The 18,159-nt window shown below is 38.4% G+C and overlaps 1 protein-coding gene across 3 annotated transcripts in view; it reads right to left on the bottom strand.

Moving 5' to 3' along the window:
- Positions 1–18,159, bottom strand: part of ANAPC1 (anaphase promoting complex subunit 1) — a 108,493-nt gene that overhangs the window by 66,607 nt on the left and 23,727 nt on the right. For all 3 annotated transcript variants that reach the window (XM_054728007.1, XM_054728008.1, XM_054728009.1), the window contains exons 14-23: positions 16,173–16,307; positions 13,759–13,899; positions 12,902–12,962; positions 10,858–11,045; positions 6,754–6,828; positions 5,764–6,032; positions 4,423–4,514; positions 3,293–3,441; positions 523–601; positions 72–108 (exon numbers count right to left, since the gene is read on the bottom strand). In XM_054728007.1, coding sequence (XP_054583982.1) covers positions 72–108; positions 523–601; positions 3,293–3,441; positions 4,423–4,514; positions 5,764–6,032; positions 6,754–6,828; positions 10,858–11,045; positions 12,902–12,962; positions 13,759–13,899; positions 16,173–16,307 — 1,226 coding nt within the window. The remainder of the gene's footprint in view (positions 1–71; positions 109–522; positions 602–3,292; positions 3,442–4,422; positions 4,515–5,763; positions 6,033–6,753; positions 6,829–10,857; positions 11,046–12,901; positions 12,963–13,758; positions 13,900–16,172; positions 16,308–18,159) is intronic.

The raw sequence follows: 18,159 nt of genomic DNA, 5'->3' as shown, positions 1-18,159 counted from the left end.
TTCAACAGAAGAGTGACACATAATCATGTTTTATGTATTTAATATAAAAGCACAATCTGAATAAAAGTCACCTGTTTTCCTCTTGTTCTGCTTGTGACTTTTGGGGGGCTACAAAATAACAAAACAAATCTTTATTTTGATAGTCTTCCTAGTAAAGAAAATGCATAAAATGCACAAGAAACTTGGAAATAAAGCTTTAACAAACAACTCCTAGAAAATAATAAAATAAGCAGGCTAGAAAGTATAATTTCCCAGAAGTTAAAATAATCCTTCTAAAAAGATAAAATAAAATAATCTTTCTAAAAGTATGAAATAAGGCACACTAAAAGTATGAAGTTAAATTTTTAAGTCATCCTGGTCTCTAAAATTCAGTTGTGGACTTAAGACCAGAGCAGTGTAAGATACCTCTACAATGAGATAAGATGTGGTCTCTAAACAAACATGCAACTATTTTTCAATGTCAACTCTGATATCAGTATTTATAAAATTTTGTTTGCAAAGCCTAACATTACATTGACTTACCTAGAGTAATTCTCGATAAATAGTGTGAGGATTCCTCACAGACAGAGCTTTCATCACCAAGAATGTAGAGCGCAATACTCTGCACAAGGAGAAAATTAACATCTTTTTTAAATGACTGGGTTATCATTACATCTAGGACAGTTCATCCATTTTAGGTGCAAAGCTCTGCATTTTGACAAATGTTACCCAATCCCATCACCATTACCACAATCATGACACAGAATACTGTCCTCACCCCAGAAAAGTCTGCAATGCCTTCGTGGTCCACCTGCTCCTCCAGGCACCAGCACCAGAGACAAATCATCTGTGTTATATCCCTGTAGTTTGCCCCTTCTACAGTGACACGTAAATGGAACCACAAATGCGTGGTCTTCTGTGTCCTACTTCGAGAGTATGCCTTCCACATTAACCACATCTATCAGGAGCTTGTTTCTTTCTATTGCTGAGCAGTATTACATTATATAGATGTACCAACTTTGTTCATCTACTCATGAACTGATGGACATTCAGGTCATTTCCGGTTAGGTGAACCCTAACCCTCTGACCCTAACCCTTTTCACACTTCTGCCATCAAGATTCTCTTTTTTTGTTATTGTTGTTAATCACCTGAGGACATTTTTTCCATTGCTTTTCAGAAAAGGAAAGGTAAGGAAGGAGGGAGGGAGAAAGAAACATCGATGTGATCAACTGGTTGCCTCCCACACGTGCCCCCAATGGGTCCGGAGAGTGAAACCCACAACCCTGGTATGTGCCCTGTGACCTGATTGAGCATCGAACCTGTGACCCTTTGGTTCAAGGGCCAACCACTGAGAAAAACCGGCTAGGGCCATGGTTCTCTTTTGAATATCTGTCCCACCAAGATCTGTACATGCAGTGGCACTTTTTTTTTAAAGAAAGGAGCAGCATTTTACTGAATTTTAGTACAAAACTGGAGGATCTTAAAATTCTATATACCAGGCATCAAATCTAACAAAGAAAAGTTATAATGTGAATATCTATAAGTTGACTAATGTTTTAGGTTGGAGGTTGAAGAATTATGGCATATTCATAATTCTCTGGCTCCCCTTTTTGGTTAGATATACACTGGGTCCACCCCATGGGGCAAGACCAAAAATTTGGTGGTTTAACTTAAATGCTTCCACACAAGCTGCAAGAAATGCAAAAGTTCTAGGATTAAGCTGTTCTGAATACACTGTGAATGTATTTAATGCCACTGAAATGTCCACCAAAAAACAGTTAAAATAATAAATATTATGTTAGATTATCACATTATCGTTTTTTTAAAAGAGCAGAATCCCCATTCTACATGTCTGTGTTAGAGCCACGGGGGTTCTGAAGCCTTCCTCAACATGAAGGCAGAGGCAGAGTAAAGAAAAGGTGTGTGGGGTCCACTGACATGTGGGAGAGAAGACAAAGCACACGGTTCTCCTGTAAGCCTGAAGGGTCCATGAAGGACCTCTGCGCAGGCTCCTCCAGGGCCAGGGGACCGAGAGATAGGTGCTAAAAAAAACTCACCTTTCCAGATGCCCTTTGGTTCTTACTTGAAGATTTGACCATGGACATGTACTAACTATGCAAAATGAACTAATTTTTAACAATAAATAATGTACTTCTCTGGGGGGTGGGGGGGGGGAATGGGACTTGGGAAGTTACAAACTGGTTAAACACTTAAATGAAAAAGCAAAGGAACTAAAATAGCTAAAACAATATTGAAAAAGAAGAGTTTTTACATTACTGTAAAAGCAACAAAGAAACAATATTCTTTTTAACAAATAGTGTTAAAAGATTTGGACATCCATATTGAATAAGAACCTTGACTTAAACCTCATGTCTTATAAAAAATTATCAAAGTGGACCGTTGCTCTTAATGTAAATCATACAACTACAAAACTTCTACAAGGAAACAGAGAGAAAATCTTGTGTACTGAAGTTAAACAATGAATTCTTAAACTTGACACCAAAAGCACTATGCATAAAAGAAAAAAACTGGATAAACTGGCTTCATCAAAATTGAGCAGTTTTGTTCTACGAAATAAACACTAAGAGAATGATGAGACATGAAAAGTTGCAAACTAGGAGAAAATATTTGTAATCCATATATCTGACAAAACTTCATTATCTAGAATGATCAAAATATCACTAGCCATTAAGGAAATGAAATTAAAACCAAATGAGTTATCAATACACATGTACCACAATGGCAAAAATTAGAAATGATGACAATACTAAAAACTGACAAAAATGTAAGAACACTGGAATACTCACACATTGCTGGGGAAATGTAAAATGGTATAGTTGGTGTGAAAATAGTTTATAGTTTCTTAAAAACTAAATATATACTTATTACATAACCATCAATCCCACCTCTGGGTATCTACTCTAAAGAAATGAAATCTTATGTTCACACAGAAACCTGAATGATTACAGCAGCTATATTCACAACTGCTGGTACAGGGAACACTTGCATGAATCAAAAGCATAAGGGAAAATTTGTCAAAAAGGAAGGGGTCTATTCTGTATCCCAGTTATGGTGGTGAATACATAAATCTACACGTTCGTTGGAATTCACAGAACTGCACACTAAATTTTTAAAAAGTTAATTTTACTGTATGATAATTTTTAACCTTTTGCACTCGGATGTCGAGTGTGACTCGACACGGTTAGCATCGGTAGCAGCTTGAGAAAAAAGCAAGCGAGTGCAAAGGGTTAAACCATATGTTAAAAGAAAAAGAGAAAAACAAACAAGTTAGGCAATAGTATGAGTACGTACCAAAACTACAAGTCGGCTTCTTTCACAGATGCCAGGGAGGTAAGGGTAGGGTGGCATTTCTTCACCCTTCAGACAGGAACTCACCCACTGGTAAATACTTGGTGGCTCAGAAGTAAAAAATGGAGGATGATGCATAAACCCTGTTTGACCTTTAAAATTAGATAAATGTTTATACACATACAAGAATACATTAAGAAAATGCTCTTTTATTCTAAAGGGAAAGTGTTTGCTTTTTAAAAAATATATATTTTATTGATTTTTTACAGAGAGAAAGGGAGAGGGATAGAAAGTTAGGTCAATGAGAGAGAAACATCGATCAGCTGCCTCTTGCACACCCCCTATTGGGGATGTGCCCACAACCAAGGTACATGCCCTTGACCAGAATCGAACCTGGGACCCTTCAGTTCACAGGCCGACACTCTATCCACTGAGCCAAACTGGTTAGGGCAGGGAAAGTGTTTTCAAATGTCAGATACTGTTATCAACTGGAATAACATTTTCCCGTATTTTCTGAAATGTTCCATGTTTCCTGCCACAGTAAATACACTAACTATATTATAATATGTAGAATTTGAATGACTATTATTTTATCCCCTGCTAGATAGAAATTCAGCAAATTTTTATGCGCAAAGTCACATAAAGAATCTAACCAAAATTTTCTGCCCTAACCTGAAAGGTGAGAAAACAGAAAAGACAGTCAGGATTCCTCTCTGTTCTTTCACTGGGCCCCAATCCTGAGTCCCTTTAGCTCAGGGTCTAAGACAGTACAGTGGTAATGAACATGTTCCAATATGGCAACCACTAGCCCCATGCAGCTACTGAGCACTTGAAATGCGGCCAGTGCAACTGAGGAACTGAATTTTTAATACTAACTGGAAAGACAGACAAGCACAGGTCTTGGACACAGGATCCTTGGCAGTAGAAGCTCTCTAAGCTTCTGCAACTCAGAACCTTAAGGATGAGTATAATTTGCCCACATACTGCGGAAGTTATGGCTTACTGCAAATCAGAGATCAATCACAAACTGAAATCTGCCTAGTGGGAAGGCTCTGCCCCCTGACTTAGGGACTGATGGTTGCAAGCAAATGTCACTACACCGTTTACAAATATTTAATGATACAGTTGCTTACCTTGATCAATTGTGCACACCTGTCCAGTAGTTCTCACAAGTGTTGGGTAATCCCTGTAGTAATGATCTAAGTAAGGCTCCAATTTTAAGTCCCTAAAACAACAAGAACATATAAAATATAAATAACTAGGAAGGTATTACAACATCTTCCCCCAACAGTTAGCATTCATCAATAGAACTTTCCATTTTAAAACCTTACCTGTGAGAAAGACAACAATAAAATCTAGAATCTCTTTATTCTATTTCTGGACTTTCCAGTGCCCAATATGGTATGTGCAACCTAAACTCCTTTCGCTAGACACATTTTGTGGAGGTGAAACTACTGTAAACACACTGAGGCCTAGGTTCTCCTCCATTACTTTATTAGTCATGTGATCTTCAGCAAATCATCTCTAGAACCTCAATATTTTCTTCCAGAAAATGGGGAAATACCAGTTAATTCACTGTGAAGTTTTAAAACTAAACAAGAAATGTGAAAAATATCTTATAAAATGTAAAACATTATACAAATGTTACTTATTTCAGAGAGCTCATGATTAGGGTTTGGAAATTATTTCATTACAAAAGAATTTTCATGATAGTAATGATTTGTCCTAAGAGAAATCAAACAATCAAAACTGTCATGTCTCAGAAAATAATTTCAGTATCTAAAAGAAGATCACAGAAATTAGAAAATGTGCTGTAACCTTAACTCAGACATTGACATTTTTATTCCATTCAACTTTCTTTATCATCAAGGGTCACAAAAGCTTAAACAACACCCAAGTGTGAGCTTTAGAATTCAGTACGAAACACACGGGGCTCACAAGGCTATTCAAGTGCATTGTCAGAACAATTTAAATGTGATCCACTAGGAACCTGGAAGACAAGGATGATCACAGACAGTGACAACACAGTGCAGCAGAGCGCCCACAACTAGCCAAGCGTCATGGTCTTGGAAACACACCCGGACAGGTTTTCTCATCACTAAATGGGGATCATGACTCCCTGACCTTGTTGACAACTTATGTAGTTAAACTGCAATTCTCTGAACTGTAAGCACCTATAGAATGTAGGTATTGTTACAGTACAGCAGGTATTGTTACAGAACTTCCACCACAGTGCAGCCAGTCAGCTTATCAACATGAAATGCTCAGCAGGTCACCTCCAGTGTTTAACATATTTTGTGACTTCCCACTGTTATTAGGACAAAACTAGCAACCCTAGCATGATCCATAGGCTCTTACACAGCCAATATCTTCAAACAATTCTGTGGTTCATAAAAAATGCTCTGGGTTCTTAAGGCCAATTTCTTAGTCACCTAAGCACTCCTAGAAGTTTTCACTCTACACACAGTATTTACCTTGCCAACTGAACAAGGAGGTCAACAAGTGAATGAATTCCTTCTCCCATCAGAGTATTCAATTTAAGCTCCTCGTAGACAAGGTGAAGAACAAAAAACATTGCAGGTATGTGAGAGAAGAGAAGTGTAGAAGAATCCAGACTGAGATTCTGTGACAAGTCCTCATCCTTTATCTGAGAAACTTCCAAAGGACTCAGACATAAAGATCTGTTCAAAAGATGAGACTCAACCTTCTGGTGGTAGTCTGAATTCAGTAAATACTCCCAATCCTGAGAAGAAACAGAATTGATTTTTAAATGATGCCTCTTTGTAATGTTGTCATTTAAAAGTTCAATTAAAGCAATTCAAGTTCCATTTCACATTAAGTTGCTCTAAGAATATGAAAAAAAAGCACAATGCTAAAACATAAAAAGAATGTCAAAACAGCTGAGTGATGGCCATGATATTCTAAGACCTTTGTGTCATTTCCACAATCTCCGCAGCACCTTTCCCAGGAGGAGCTGTGCGACTCTTCCTTTCACTTGAACGTGGAGGCCTTGTAGAGTTATTAGTTGTGCCACAGGGAAAAAAGGGCAGCCCAAGGAGAGGGAAACAGGGAATGGGGAATGGCCAATCAGTGGAGTAGTCAGAACACACACATTTATCAAATAAGTTCACCATCTTATATGGGTGCAGTTTGTAGAGACTCAAAACAATTACAATAGTAACATCAAAGATGACTGACCATAGATCACCATAATAAATGTAATAAAATGAAAATGCTTAAAATACTGCAATATTTATCAAAATGTGACACAGGGACACAAAGTGAGCAACGCTGTTGGAAAAATGGCACCAGCTGACTTGCTCAATGAAGGGCTGCCACAAACCTTCAATTCTGAAAAAACGCAGTATCTGTGAAGCCCAATAAATCTGTAGGCATACCACAGAAATGGGAGACTAGTAAAAGTATCTACAAGGCAATTTATATTAGCAAGAAATAATACTTACCTCATCAGATCCCGTCTCAGAAGGCCTTGCCTTTTTGGGTGCAATTACTGGGGAAAGTGATCCTTCAAAGTCAAACTGGAAGATAAACCCAAAAGAGAAGACAAAGATCATATAAAGTTGTTACTGTCAACTGACTACAAAGATTCAGAAATTAGTCCTAGCCAGTTTTACTCAGTGGACAGAACATTAGCCTGCAGACCGACCGGTCCTGGATTCGATTCGGTCAAGGGCACGTATCTCAGTTGCAGCTCCTCCCCAGACTAGGCCATAATCAGGGCATGTGCAGGAGGCAATCAACCAATGTGTTTCCTCACATCGATACATCTCTCTCTTTCCCTCTCTCCTCCACTTCCTCTAAAAATCAATGGAAAAACATACTCACATGAGGATTAATATATATGTATGTATATATACACTGAGTGGCCAGATTATTATGATCTCTGAACGCATAATCAAGTGTATTTCTCTTGAGTACCTCATTTATTTGATATCAAAGATACTATAAATCGTGCACCTGATCAGTTTTCCCCTGTGCACTGGCTGATAGAAAGCTCAGGCAAATAGGTGGTTGATCTCCTGCAAAAGTCTAGAATACTTTTGGTACCCATTTGAGATGCAAATACACTGAGTGGCCAGATTATTATGCGTTCAGAGATCATAATAATCTGGCCACTCAGTGTGTGTGTGTGTGTGTGTGTGTGTGTGTGTGTGTGTATGTATTTATTTATTTATTAGAGGCCCGGTGCATAAATTCGTGCATGGGTGGGGTCTGGCCAGCCTGGCCAGGGAGAGGAGGCCTGCTGGTCGAACTCCTGGTTGAGGTGATAATTTGCATATTAGCATTTTATTATATAGGAATATACAGAGTGGCCAGATTATTATTATGCGTTCAGAGATCATAATAATCTGGCCACTCAGTGTATATTCAGAAATCAGTTCCACCAACGATGGAAAGTAACCAAAACTCATTCTTTCACCTGGAAAAACATTGTAAATATCTTTCTTCTAGGATCACTGTGAAGAGTAAATGAAACCATGTTTGTAAAGCACCTAGCACAGTGCCTGCACTCACAGGCACTGCAACAGAAGTTTCCTTCCCTCCTCTACTTCTGTAATGGCACACACCATCACTCCTTTAGAAGAACAATAACCATGACTCATAACCAAATATGCCATGTCTCAAAGAGTCAACCCAATGTTAGCCACATACCAGAAGGAAACAGACATTTAGTTAAGAGTCTGTTCACAGTGGACAGTCTAACAATTCTATGGCAGAGACAGGTAGTTCCTTTCTAAAACCTGTGCTCTGCCCCTTCTCCTGGACCCAAAGCCAGGCTACATAAAGCCCTGCTACCCTCAGAGTTAGGTGTGGCCCTGTGACAGTGTGACTCTGAATGAAAGTGGATGTCACCATTTCCTGGCCCAGTTCATGGAGTCACCAACCATGAATGCTGCTCCACGCACTTTAACCTTGAACCTGACTAGATGGAGACAACCCTAAGGCTACCTTTGAAGCCTCAAGTTGAAGATGGCACATGCTCCACCAGCCTGGGTCCCTAATAACTATGTGGCCTGTTTACCTGCTAAGAACTATCATATGAGCAAGACACACATTTTTAACATGAGCAAGCAATTACGATATATCTTTTGAGGATTTTCTGTTTTAACACTTAGCTAACCCTAACTAACACAATTACATAAAATCAACTTTCTAAAACAGGCGTCTCAAACTACGGCCCGCGGGCCACATGCGGGTATTTTTGCCATTTTGTTTTTTTTACTTCAAAATAAGATATGTGCAGTGTGCATAGGAATTTGTTCATAGTTTTTTTTAAACTATAGTCCGGCTCTCCAACGGTCTGAGGGCCAGTGAACTGGCCCCCTGTTTAAAAAGTTTGAGGACCCCTGTTCTAAAAGTTCATTCTTATTCAATTTCCTCTGGCATAGTATTTGCCACCTCAGCTACATCATGGCCTTCTCATCAACTATAACTCTAGAAATGGTAATGCTGTTTCCTTATGCTCTATGAAACGTACATATATTTACTTATCAATTAATCCCATTCCCCTAAAAGTTGGTTTCTAAATAAAAGCTAAATGATAGGTAGCAATAAAGTAACTTTTAAAACTGCATAAAGCAATTTTTAAAGCTGGCCAAGAGAAAAGGTCTCTTTCTTGTGAAGCATTCAAATGAAACACAGTCCAACTCAAACACAATATTATCAAAAAAAATAAAAATGAGAAGATTGAAATCAAAGAAACAGATGACATGGTAGTTATCTTACCTACAAGTTCAACCAAAATACAGGTTAGGGCAAAAGTAGGTTTACAGTTGTTTATATGGAAAAATAATACAATAATCTGTATTATAAAAGGCCTGTGGCCCTAACACCGTAAAGACTGGCACCAGTGGGTGGGGCTGTGCGATTTCCCATGCTGGCTTCTAATTAATAAATAGTAATACAAGAATAAACTGTTTTGTATATTCACAATGGTATAGCGCACAAACACACATTCACAGTGCCTAAGTCCCACAGTCAGAGAGAATGCCTCTCCTATTGTTCCCAGTAATCCCTCTCCTGGGTATATACCTCAAAAACTCAAAATCATGTGTTCACACCCCTATGTTCATTGCAACATTATTCACAGTGGCCAAGACATGGAAACAACCAAAGTGTCCTGCAAAGAAGACTGGATAAAGAAGATGTGGTACATATACACAATGAAATACTACTCAAGTATAAGAAAGGATGAAATAGCACCATTAGCAACAACAGGAATGGACCTTGATAACATTATGTTAAGTGAAATACGTCAGTCAGGAAAAACTAAAAACTATATGATTTCACTCATATGTGGTATATAAAACTGAAACTCGTCAACATAAATAGCAGTGTGGTGATTGCCAAAGGGAAGGGGGGAAGAGTAGGGGGTCCTAGTATATGGGGACAGGAGATTTGACTGGGTGATGGGCACATGGCACAATAAACAGATCTTGTAATATAGAAACCCACACCTGAAAACTATGTGTTCATGTTGACCAATGTTACCTCAATTTAATAAATAAAATAAAAAGATAAAAACAGATTCAACAATGTTCAATTAATAGCTATTGGTTAGGTGTGATAAAACCACATGGTCACCTTTTATGAGGATGATGAAATTACGGGTTTTATATGAAGGATGTTTTAAAAGATGGGAAGTTTTCACTGATATCATATTTATCTAAAAGGCAGTAACAAAATAATTTACAGTGACCATCTCTGTATAGTGTTATTCTTCTTCTGAATTCCTCATTTTGAAAGTTTTCCTCAGTAAGCATATGTTCTTTCATAATGAGGAAAAACAAACAATCTTTAAAATAGATTTGCTAATACAAAACTAAAATGTACAGACAGGGACAGCTGAGATACCTGGACAAGGAGTGATTTCTGCAGAGTGACCCAGGCAAGGTTGTCCTGAGAGTCATCTCCAGAGCCAAGAGCAAATCAAGATAAAGGCATGCCCTTGCTGATTGTGTAAATAACTGAAGGACCTTCTAAGGAAGTCTCTGGGGCAGGAGATGAGGGACACAGCTTTCTATCATTAACAGAGTAGACACTCAGGCTAAAGCACTTTCAATCCCCCTCAAATCAAACCTCCCTTCTCACAGATCAAGAACTTTGTGTATGAAAATAGTCTGGGCTTCGGAAAGGAACACAGAGCCACGAGTCAGCAGACATATCTAGGCCCCAGTTTGAGCAAATCTCCAGTATGTAATCACTTTGTGACTCAGTTCCTTCTTCAGTAAAACCAGACTATTACTACTAATCCTAGCATAAATTGTAGTTATTTTACAAAGATGAAATGAGAAATAATACTCTAACATGCTTTGCCACATTATAAAAATGTAGTAATGATAATTACTAGTAAATGTCATTAAATATGAAATGATATCCGATTTAGAATAGATACAATTACCCTTAGTATTATTCCATCTTGTTGAATAAGGTATACCTATTAAACTGCTCTGCTATCTATTCTGAAGGTTGTATTACTACTTACACAAATGTTACATTAATAACAACAGAATAACTCAGGAAGAAAAACAACTGGATGTACTTACATTTCGTGTCCACGCTAAGCGATCTGTGTTATAACCCATCATGTTCATGAGACAAATCACAAATAGATTCCACTCTGAGTGATAGCTGGGTCCACCTGGAGCACTGTGAACACTGTACCACTTGACAAGCATCTGAACCGCTATTTCTTTTGGCAGGATAAACTTAATTGCTTGCAAACATGTTTGTACTGTTAAAAGCAAAGATTTACTTTCAGTATGGTTCCTATGCATGCATTTCTCTTCCCCTTTTAATATGAACATTTTTAAACTATGACGACTATGTAAAGGCCAATTACCTTAAAGAGAGAACTGTCATGAAAGAGCCAATAAGATGCCACATTACCTAACCCATCACTGGAAACCTAAACCCACTACTAAAGTCCACAGGGTCTGCAAGAGGTCTCAGGGTAGCTTTTCAGTCATTCATTTTTCTATCAGAAATAGATAACCAAATAGCCCACATAACCTGAGACAGAAGTGATTGACATCCACTGTCCTAGCAATTATTAATTGCTCCCAATTTCAGCCTCAAACATTCCTAGTATGGACAATGAATTAAAGTCATTGTATCAAAACACAATTTCTACACAAATAAATTCATATGAAATAATTGCTTTAATACTCCAGACGATTGTAACAATAAACATATGCCTCTTCTACTAGCACAAGAGTTTTCTCCATGAGTGAACACTCCTATTAACCAAAGCTTTACAACACTGAATGATCTGACAGCATTCAGAGTCTAAAATATTCTCCAGACTCTCTGTCTTAGACCTTTTAATACCACGTTACCACGTTTCTCTTAATGACCCAGTGTCATTTGTATGAGTGTCAGTTACAGTGTTCCACTGTCATTCAGTGACACCTCTAGGTAGTGTGGGCTGCTGCTGTGAAGGGCCTGGGTCTGCTTTTAGTAGCAAATGGCCCCAAACAGCAATGTGCTTGTATTCTCCTATGTTCTCTTCAGAGGATTCTTCCCTTCACACTGTCACTGTCACTGGGCCCATCCTCAGCAGCATATCCTTTTCCTCATCAATTTGCTATGTGCATGCACACACAAAGGTTGAAATCAAATGGAATAAATGTTAGAAAAACAACCAAATCTGTCACGGCTGAATCCAAAATAAGTGTAAACCAGATACTGCCCGAGGAGCTAAGAAGCACTTTATAAAGTACAAAAACTTCTATTTGGCTGTGAGAGAGTAGGATTTCATTTTATTTAATCTGCTATTAATTTATGTATATTTTGTTTAGGCTTATACTTCTAGGTACATAACCCTGTGACTACTGGCTAAATATCTTTGAGAGAAGCAATGTTATCTCTATACCAACTCAGAATATCACTTAGCACACCAATGAAAGGTATTTCCTACAATAAAAAAGTCATTCTGTCCTACTTAACAAATTCCAGAAACCAGACAACCTGCCAGCGCTTTGCTTTGGCATTTACATTTTGAAACTAATAGATGTCATACATTTTCTTTTGTCACATAGGCATTCTTTTAACTTACGTTTGTTGGCAAATTTTTTCAATTGTAGTTATACTATTCTATGTTCAGAAATATTCTCCACCTAGTACTTTCCAAACTGCATTTCAAAAATCATTCAAGCAGACTCCAATTGTATGAAAAACACTTCTGACTGTATTTTTACTATAATATTTTTATTCAATTAAGGCAATTATGTTCATGTCTCAATTGAGAGATTTAGGATTAAAACCATCAAGTATGCCAAAAACTATTTTAATTGCTTAGCCTTCCTTATTGCAAGATTTTCTTGCAAGAAGCGTGTTCGGATGTTGTAATCTCATTGTGTGGTATCTTCCACATAAAAAAAGGCCGAGAAACAGAACCAGTATCTCCTTCAAGTCACGTCCAGCCTCACAGTACACATGAAGAGTACAAAGTAAAAAACGCCATCCTGTGGCTTTAATAACAGCAAAAATTTTAACACTTCCAATTACTAACACAAATCAACAGTGACTCCAAATCTTTACAAATCAAACTAAGAATACACAGAATTCAGGCTTACTCCTCAATCGCACCTAATTCAGACGTGGCGATTTCCGGAAGAGTGATCCTCACCATGGAGCCATTACTCAGCTCCTAGAAAAAGAAGGGAACAAACCAGAATAAGTCAACAGAATCTGTGCATCTAAGTCTCTGGATGCTTAACAAAAGTCGATGCTTTACAAGATTTTGCCTGCCAAAGCAAAATTCAATAAAATAAAAGAAAATAAACAACATTTGCCCTAGCATGTTTGGCTCAGTAGATAGAGCATTAATCTGTGGACTGAAGGATCTCGGTTTAGATTCTGGTCAAGGGCAAGTACCTGGGTTGCAGGCTCAATTCCTGGCCCCAGTGGAGATGCACGCAGGAGGCAACCAATCGATGTGTCTCTCCCCCTCCCTTACATTCTCTCTAAAAAAAAAAAGAATCAATGGAAAAATATCCTCTACAAACTAAGTAAATAAATATAAAAATGAACATTTTTCAAACAGAAGTGAGTATTTCCAAAATTCAGAAACTATAAATGTGCATAATTGTAAAACATTTACAAAAATTCTGCTAATAAGTGTCTCATTTTCATATAGACGCTAACAGTCACCACCACCAAAAAAAGAGACTTACATGTAAGGAAAAGAAAAAAAAAATCATGTCAATACAAAAATCAACTTACTGAACAAGCTGTTTTCAATAAATTTTTAATAATATAAAAACTTTTAAAAAGTTGAACAGATTTACTTCAAAGTAAAATAATGCAAAGAAATAACACATCACAAAATACTTTAAATGTCATCAGAAATATTTGCTTTCGATTTTTAGACAAATTCTGCATTCTGACAAATTTGATATGACAGCCATATCTCCCAGAGAGCCACCTAATCTACACATACTTACTAGAGTCACTCTGTTTCGGACAGGGTCTCTTATAGAATGAATGTAAGTTCCAAGCTGTTGAAAAGTGCAATCCTCATTATAGAGAGAATCGTGGAGTTTTGAAGAATCCCTTAGTTCTGGAACTGGGGACAATAGAACAACCTATAAAAAAGTCATAAGTACAACACATATCAAGTATTTTTTGAGAAGTGAAGGTTATTCCTTTTTGCATATAGTCTAACAACTGTACATAATGATTTACAATCATTCTGCTCTAGGCAGAATCATGCAGGATAGGGCTAGATTGATGTGCAAACAGGGCTACAGGAAGATAAAGCAGCAACACTCTTGGCAACCCAAACAGGGCTACAGATGTAACTGTAATGTGAGGAAGGCATGACAGACAGGATTGGAGGGTCCAAGATGCGGGAGAGAAGGAAAAGCAATGAGAGAGCAAAGAACTGAGACAGCTACTTAGTGATGCTTCAGAACAGGCGAACGTCTGATAAAGAGCAACGTTTTTTCTCAACTGTAGATACGCAAGCAAAAATTTTAAATGATCGTAGTTACTAATTACATGCAGATGCTTCTTATTCTAAATCTATTCCTGACCACCAACCTTTTTGTATTCCTATAACTCAATTTACAGGAAATTTATAAGTGACTATGTTGTCAATATTAAGAGCCAACCCAGCTTAAGATGTATATACTATATTCTAGCTTCTACCCCAATAGCTGCCCCAAAACTGAGTTCCATCGGTCCTAGAAATGGGAAAGCCATCAGCCAATATGTTAGACTGGGCTGTGATCTGACAGCTACCATTAAGACACTAACCATTCCTAAGTTTATGAAATTACAAGAAAGCTAGGAATCATCTTATGTTATAAAAGAAATTCTTCCAAATCACACAGAAATCTGATAGTTCTAAAGCCCCTCCCACGAGTTCTGCAAGTGTCTGGCTTAACAGGAAACAGCTCAACACTGCATATGTTTAAAAAAATAATATTTAGTGAGCAACAAAAGAAAAATATAAATAGGACCTCATTAAAGTTTAAAACTTTTGTTCATTGAAGAACATAAAAATAACACTCAGGGCCTAGACACTATGCAACACAAGTGCAGCACCAACCTGCACTTTGAATTTCCCCTAAACATGTGCACTCAGATGTCTCTGAAACACACCCTGCTTTTCTCAGGCTTCCTAACCTGGTCCGCCTAGGAATCCACTCAGGTTGCTCAGAGAACCCCGAGTCTCCTTTCCCAGCACCTGCCCCAACACCACCTGCCCCAACACAACACAAATCCAACCAACTGATAAACGCTGTCTTTTCCACCTCTCTAGACCTCTTGTGTCACTTCCCTTCTTTCCAATGTACTGCCCTAGATCAGTCTACCTTTGCACCTCTTAAACTAACACAAACAACACACTTGGAATCTAACTGGTCTCTCTATCTTCAATCCCAAGATAAAACTATCTAAAACATGGATCCCAAAACACTCATAACTTCATCCTCAAAAACTGTAATGCCCTGGTGACTGCATTCAGAATAAACACCACTTTTTCATCCTTTTTTCTATTAAGGGCTTATCAATAGAGTGCAAATCCCAGCACCACCATTATTAGCTACAGGTCTCGTAACAAGTAACCTCCTTGTATCTCTATGTACCCATTTGTAAAGTAGGGATCAGTAACTTCCCAATAAAGCTGGTCTAAGAAATTAAATAAGTTAATACATACAAAACATACAGAACAGTGCCTAGTACACAGAGAACACTCAAAAACAGGTTATCATGACAATCCTAAGATTCCTTGTACTTGCATACACATTCGTTCATTCTGCCTTCAGACATGCTGAGTCTTAACTTGTGCACTAGGAGATGGAGATGTGAACATGCACACACGTGTTCTGCACTCTCCTGCCTCCATGCCCGTGCCCCTGTGAGCCCTCTCTCCCCAAATGCTCCTTCCCACCTGCAGATATCCCACTTATCCTCACAGGCCAAACCTACTCAGACAGGCTTCTCCAAGATGAGAGTTGGTTCTGCAACACTGACGCATCAGTGTATCTTATCAGTACATCTCCTCAGGACATTTTATTAGTCATCCTAAGTCTTAATAGTCTATTTTAAATATAATTTATTATGCAGACACTACATCTGTTTCACGCAAGTAAATGGTGAGATCCCTACATGGGAAAGAATGCCTCATTCTCATCTCTGCGGCACCTTTCACTGTACCTTCCACATCACAGAGAAGGTCAGTGCATGTTGACTGAGGCATTGGTCTTGGAAACATTCATATTCTACAAGTATGAGCTAAACGGCCAATTCTGTCATTTTTTAAAACAGGGGGGAAAAGATAATCATGGAAAGAACATTTGACCAAACTTCTTTAAAATTATTAATGTTTAACAACACCTAATTCCTTTCTCACCTCATCCAAGGATCCAAGCAGTTTACTAAGAGGTGTAGGAGTGCTGACGCTGTCAAGTGGAGTGCTGGGCCGAGGCATCGCATTGGACATTGTCAGGGAAGGAGCAGGAAGTCCAGGAATAAAAACCTTTCCCACCTTAAAGCAATAAAAGGATGTAAAAATATATATGTTCTTTTGGTATTTCAAATTTTATGCTCAAACACTAAAAATCAAAGACAATTAAAATTTTAGTAATGTATCAAATTCTACTATTCAACTACACATATCTTGGTATAATTTCTCTTGGTCTGACTTCTTTTCTTCATTACTGAGAAAAGAATTATTTTTTGTAGGAAAGTGGGAAAAATACTCAAAACTAAACAGAAATTTTAATAATATACATATGTATGTCAATATACTTCCCCAAAACTAATAAAATTACAAAAGTTGCCAAAATAAAATCCATAGGATTAAAAAACAAAAATGACAATGAAAACTAATGCATACAAGGGTAGGGCAAAAGTATGTTTACAGCTGTGAGTATGCAAAATAAAGTTTATTTTTGTATTATTCACTAATTTATGTATTATTTTCCATACAAACTGCAAACCTACTTTTGTCCCACCCTGTATAACATATAATGCTTTTAACAAGCTATCAGAGACCTCCAGTTAATGAAAATATGGAGAAAACACATTACACACTATTCTTCCCACTAATTATTACAGCAACAAAAAACTCTGCATGAAATTTAGAATGCAAGAGAAGACTCTGAAAGATGAGGAAAGAAAACTGACTGGCTAAGGACCTGAGACCCAGGAATGAGCTCTGATGAATTACCTCAGTTTCTGTTTCTTATTCTCCTTATATAACCAGGCCTTGGGCACGTGAGGGGCAGACCAAAAGGGGCCCCATGAAAACCTTGCTCATTCTAGCCCAAGTGCTAGGAAAAGAATGACCAAGAAAGACAGAAACATTTACACCAGACCTGCCCCACTCCAGGCAACACTATGAAACAGCCATGGTGCTCAGTGACCTCTGGTCTGAAGACACCTTTGCACCTGTGAGGACTAAGTGGGCTTTCTCCCCACAAAGAGACTGTGGGCCAGGCCTACCTTATAGGCCTGTTCTACAGTAACTTAGTGTCATCTCCTCTCCTCCTCCACAAGGCAGCCCCTTCCCCTCACTGTGGTGTGCAGCCACTGCTCAAGAGCAGAAGCACTGGCTTCCATCCTTGCTCTGCAATACAGCAGCACACCTCTCCTCTTCCCTCCTGCACTGCATTCCACCCCTACCCTGCAGTAACAAGGCAGTAACTCCTCTGTCTCAATTAGAGGGTGAAGGGAGAAGTAGAGGGAAGGAAATAGAGAACAGGATTTTCTAAGTATGTGTATGAAATCCTGGGCAGGCCTCAACAAAGCAAGTGTGAAACTGACCAGCAAGGACACAGTAAAAGATGTGAGAACTAAATGCTGCTCAGGTCTCAGACTGGGTTGCATAGAAGTTGAGGCGCAACCTCATTATGGGAACAGACAAAAAAATAGACCCAAGAAATACTTCTGTCCCTGAGCAAAGAACCAGGAGAGGAATAACCTAACAAGAGAGAAACCTTTGCGACAATAACCAATCTACTCCAGACAAACACCATAGAGAAGCCTGGGCCCCACTCTCAGCCCTGTCAGCAAAGCCAAGTGGGGTGCCTAGACTTCCATTCTTACCTGGCTGTAAACGAGTCACCAATTTGGGGGAAAAATAGTGCTGTGGATTAGCAGCACTGTAAAAAGTACTCAGAACTCTCATACACTGTTAGAGGCCAAGAGTAGGAGCAATGTTATAAATTGGTACAACATACAATTTGGAAAACTATCTGGCACCACATGGCCAAAGTGAATATGCTTAAACTCTAGAGCAAGGGTGGGGAACATCCGGCCTGAGGGATGTATAAGGCCCACAAAATCATTTGGTCTGGCCTTGCCAAGGCATTAGGGGTGAATTAATTAAATGTTTG

Source organism: Eptesicus fuscus, chromosome 16 (genome assembly GCF_027574615.1).
Source record: "Eptesicus fuscus isolate TK198812 chromosome 16, DD_ASM_mEF_20220401, whole genome shotgun sequence".
Taxonomy (NCBI): Eukaryota; Metazoa; Chordata; class Mammalia; order Chiroptera; family Vespertilionidae; genus Eptesicus; species Eptesicus fuscus.
The sequence above is the reverse complement of the archived record's forward strand: the minus strand, read 5'-3'. Positions and strand labels throughout refer to the sequence as shown.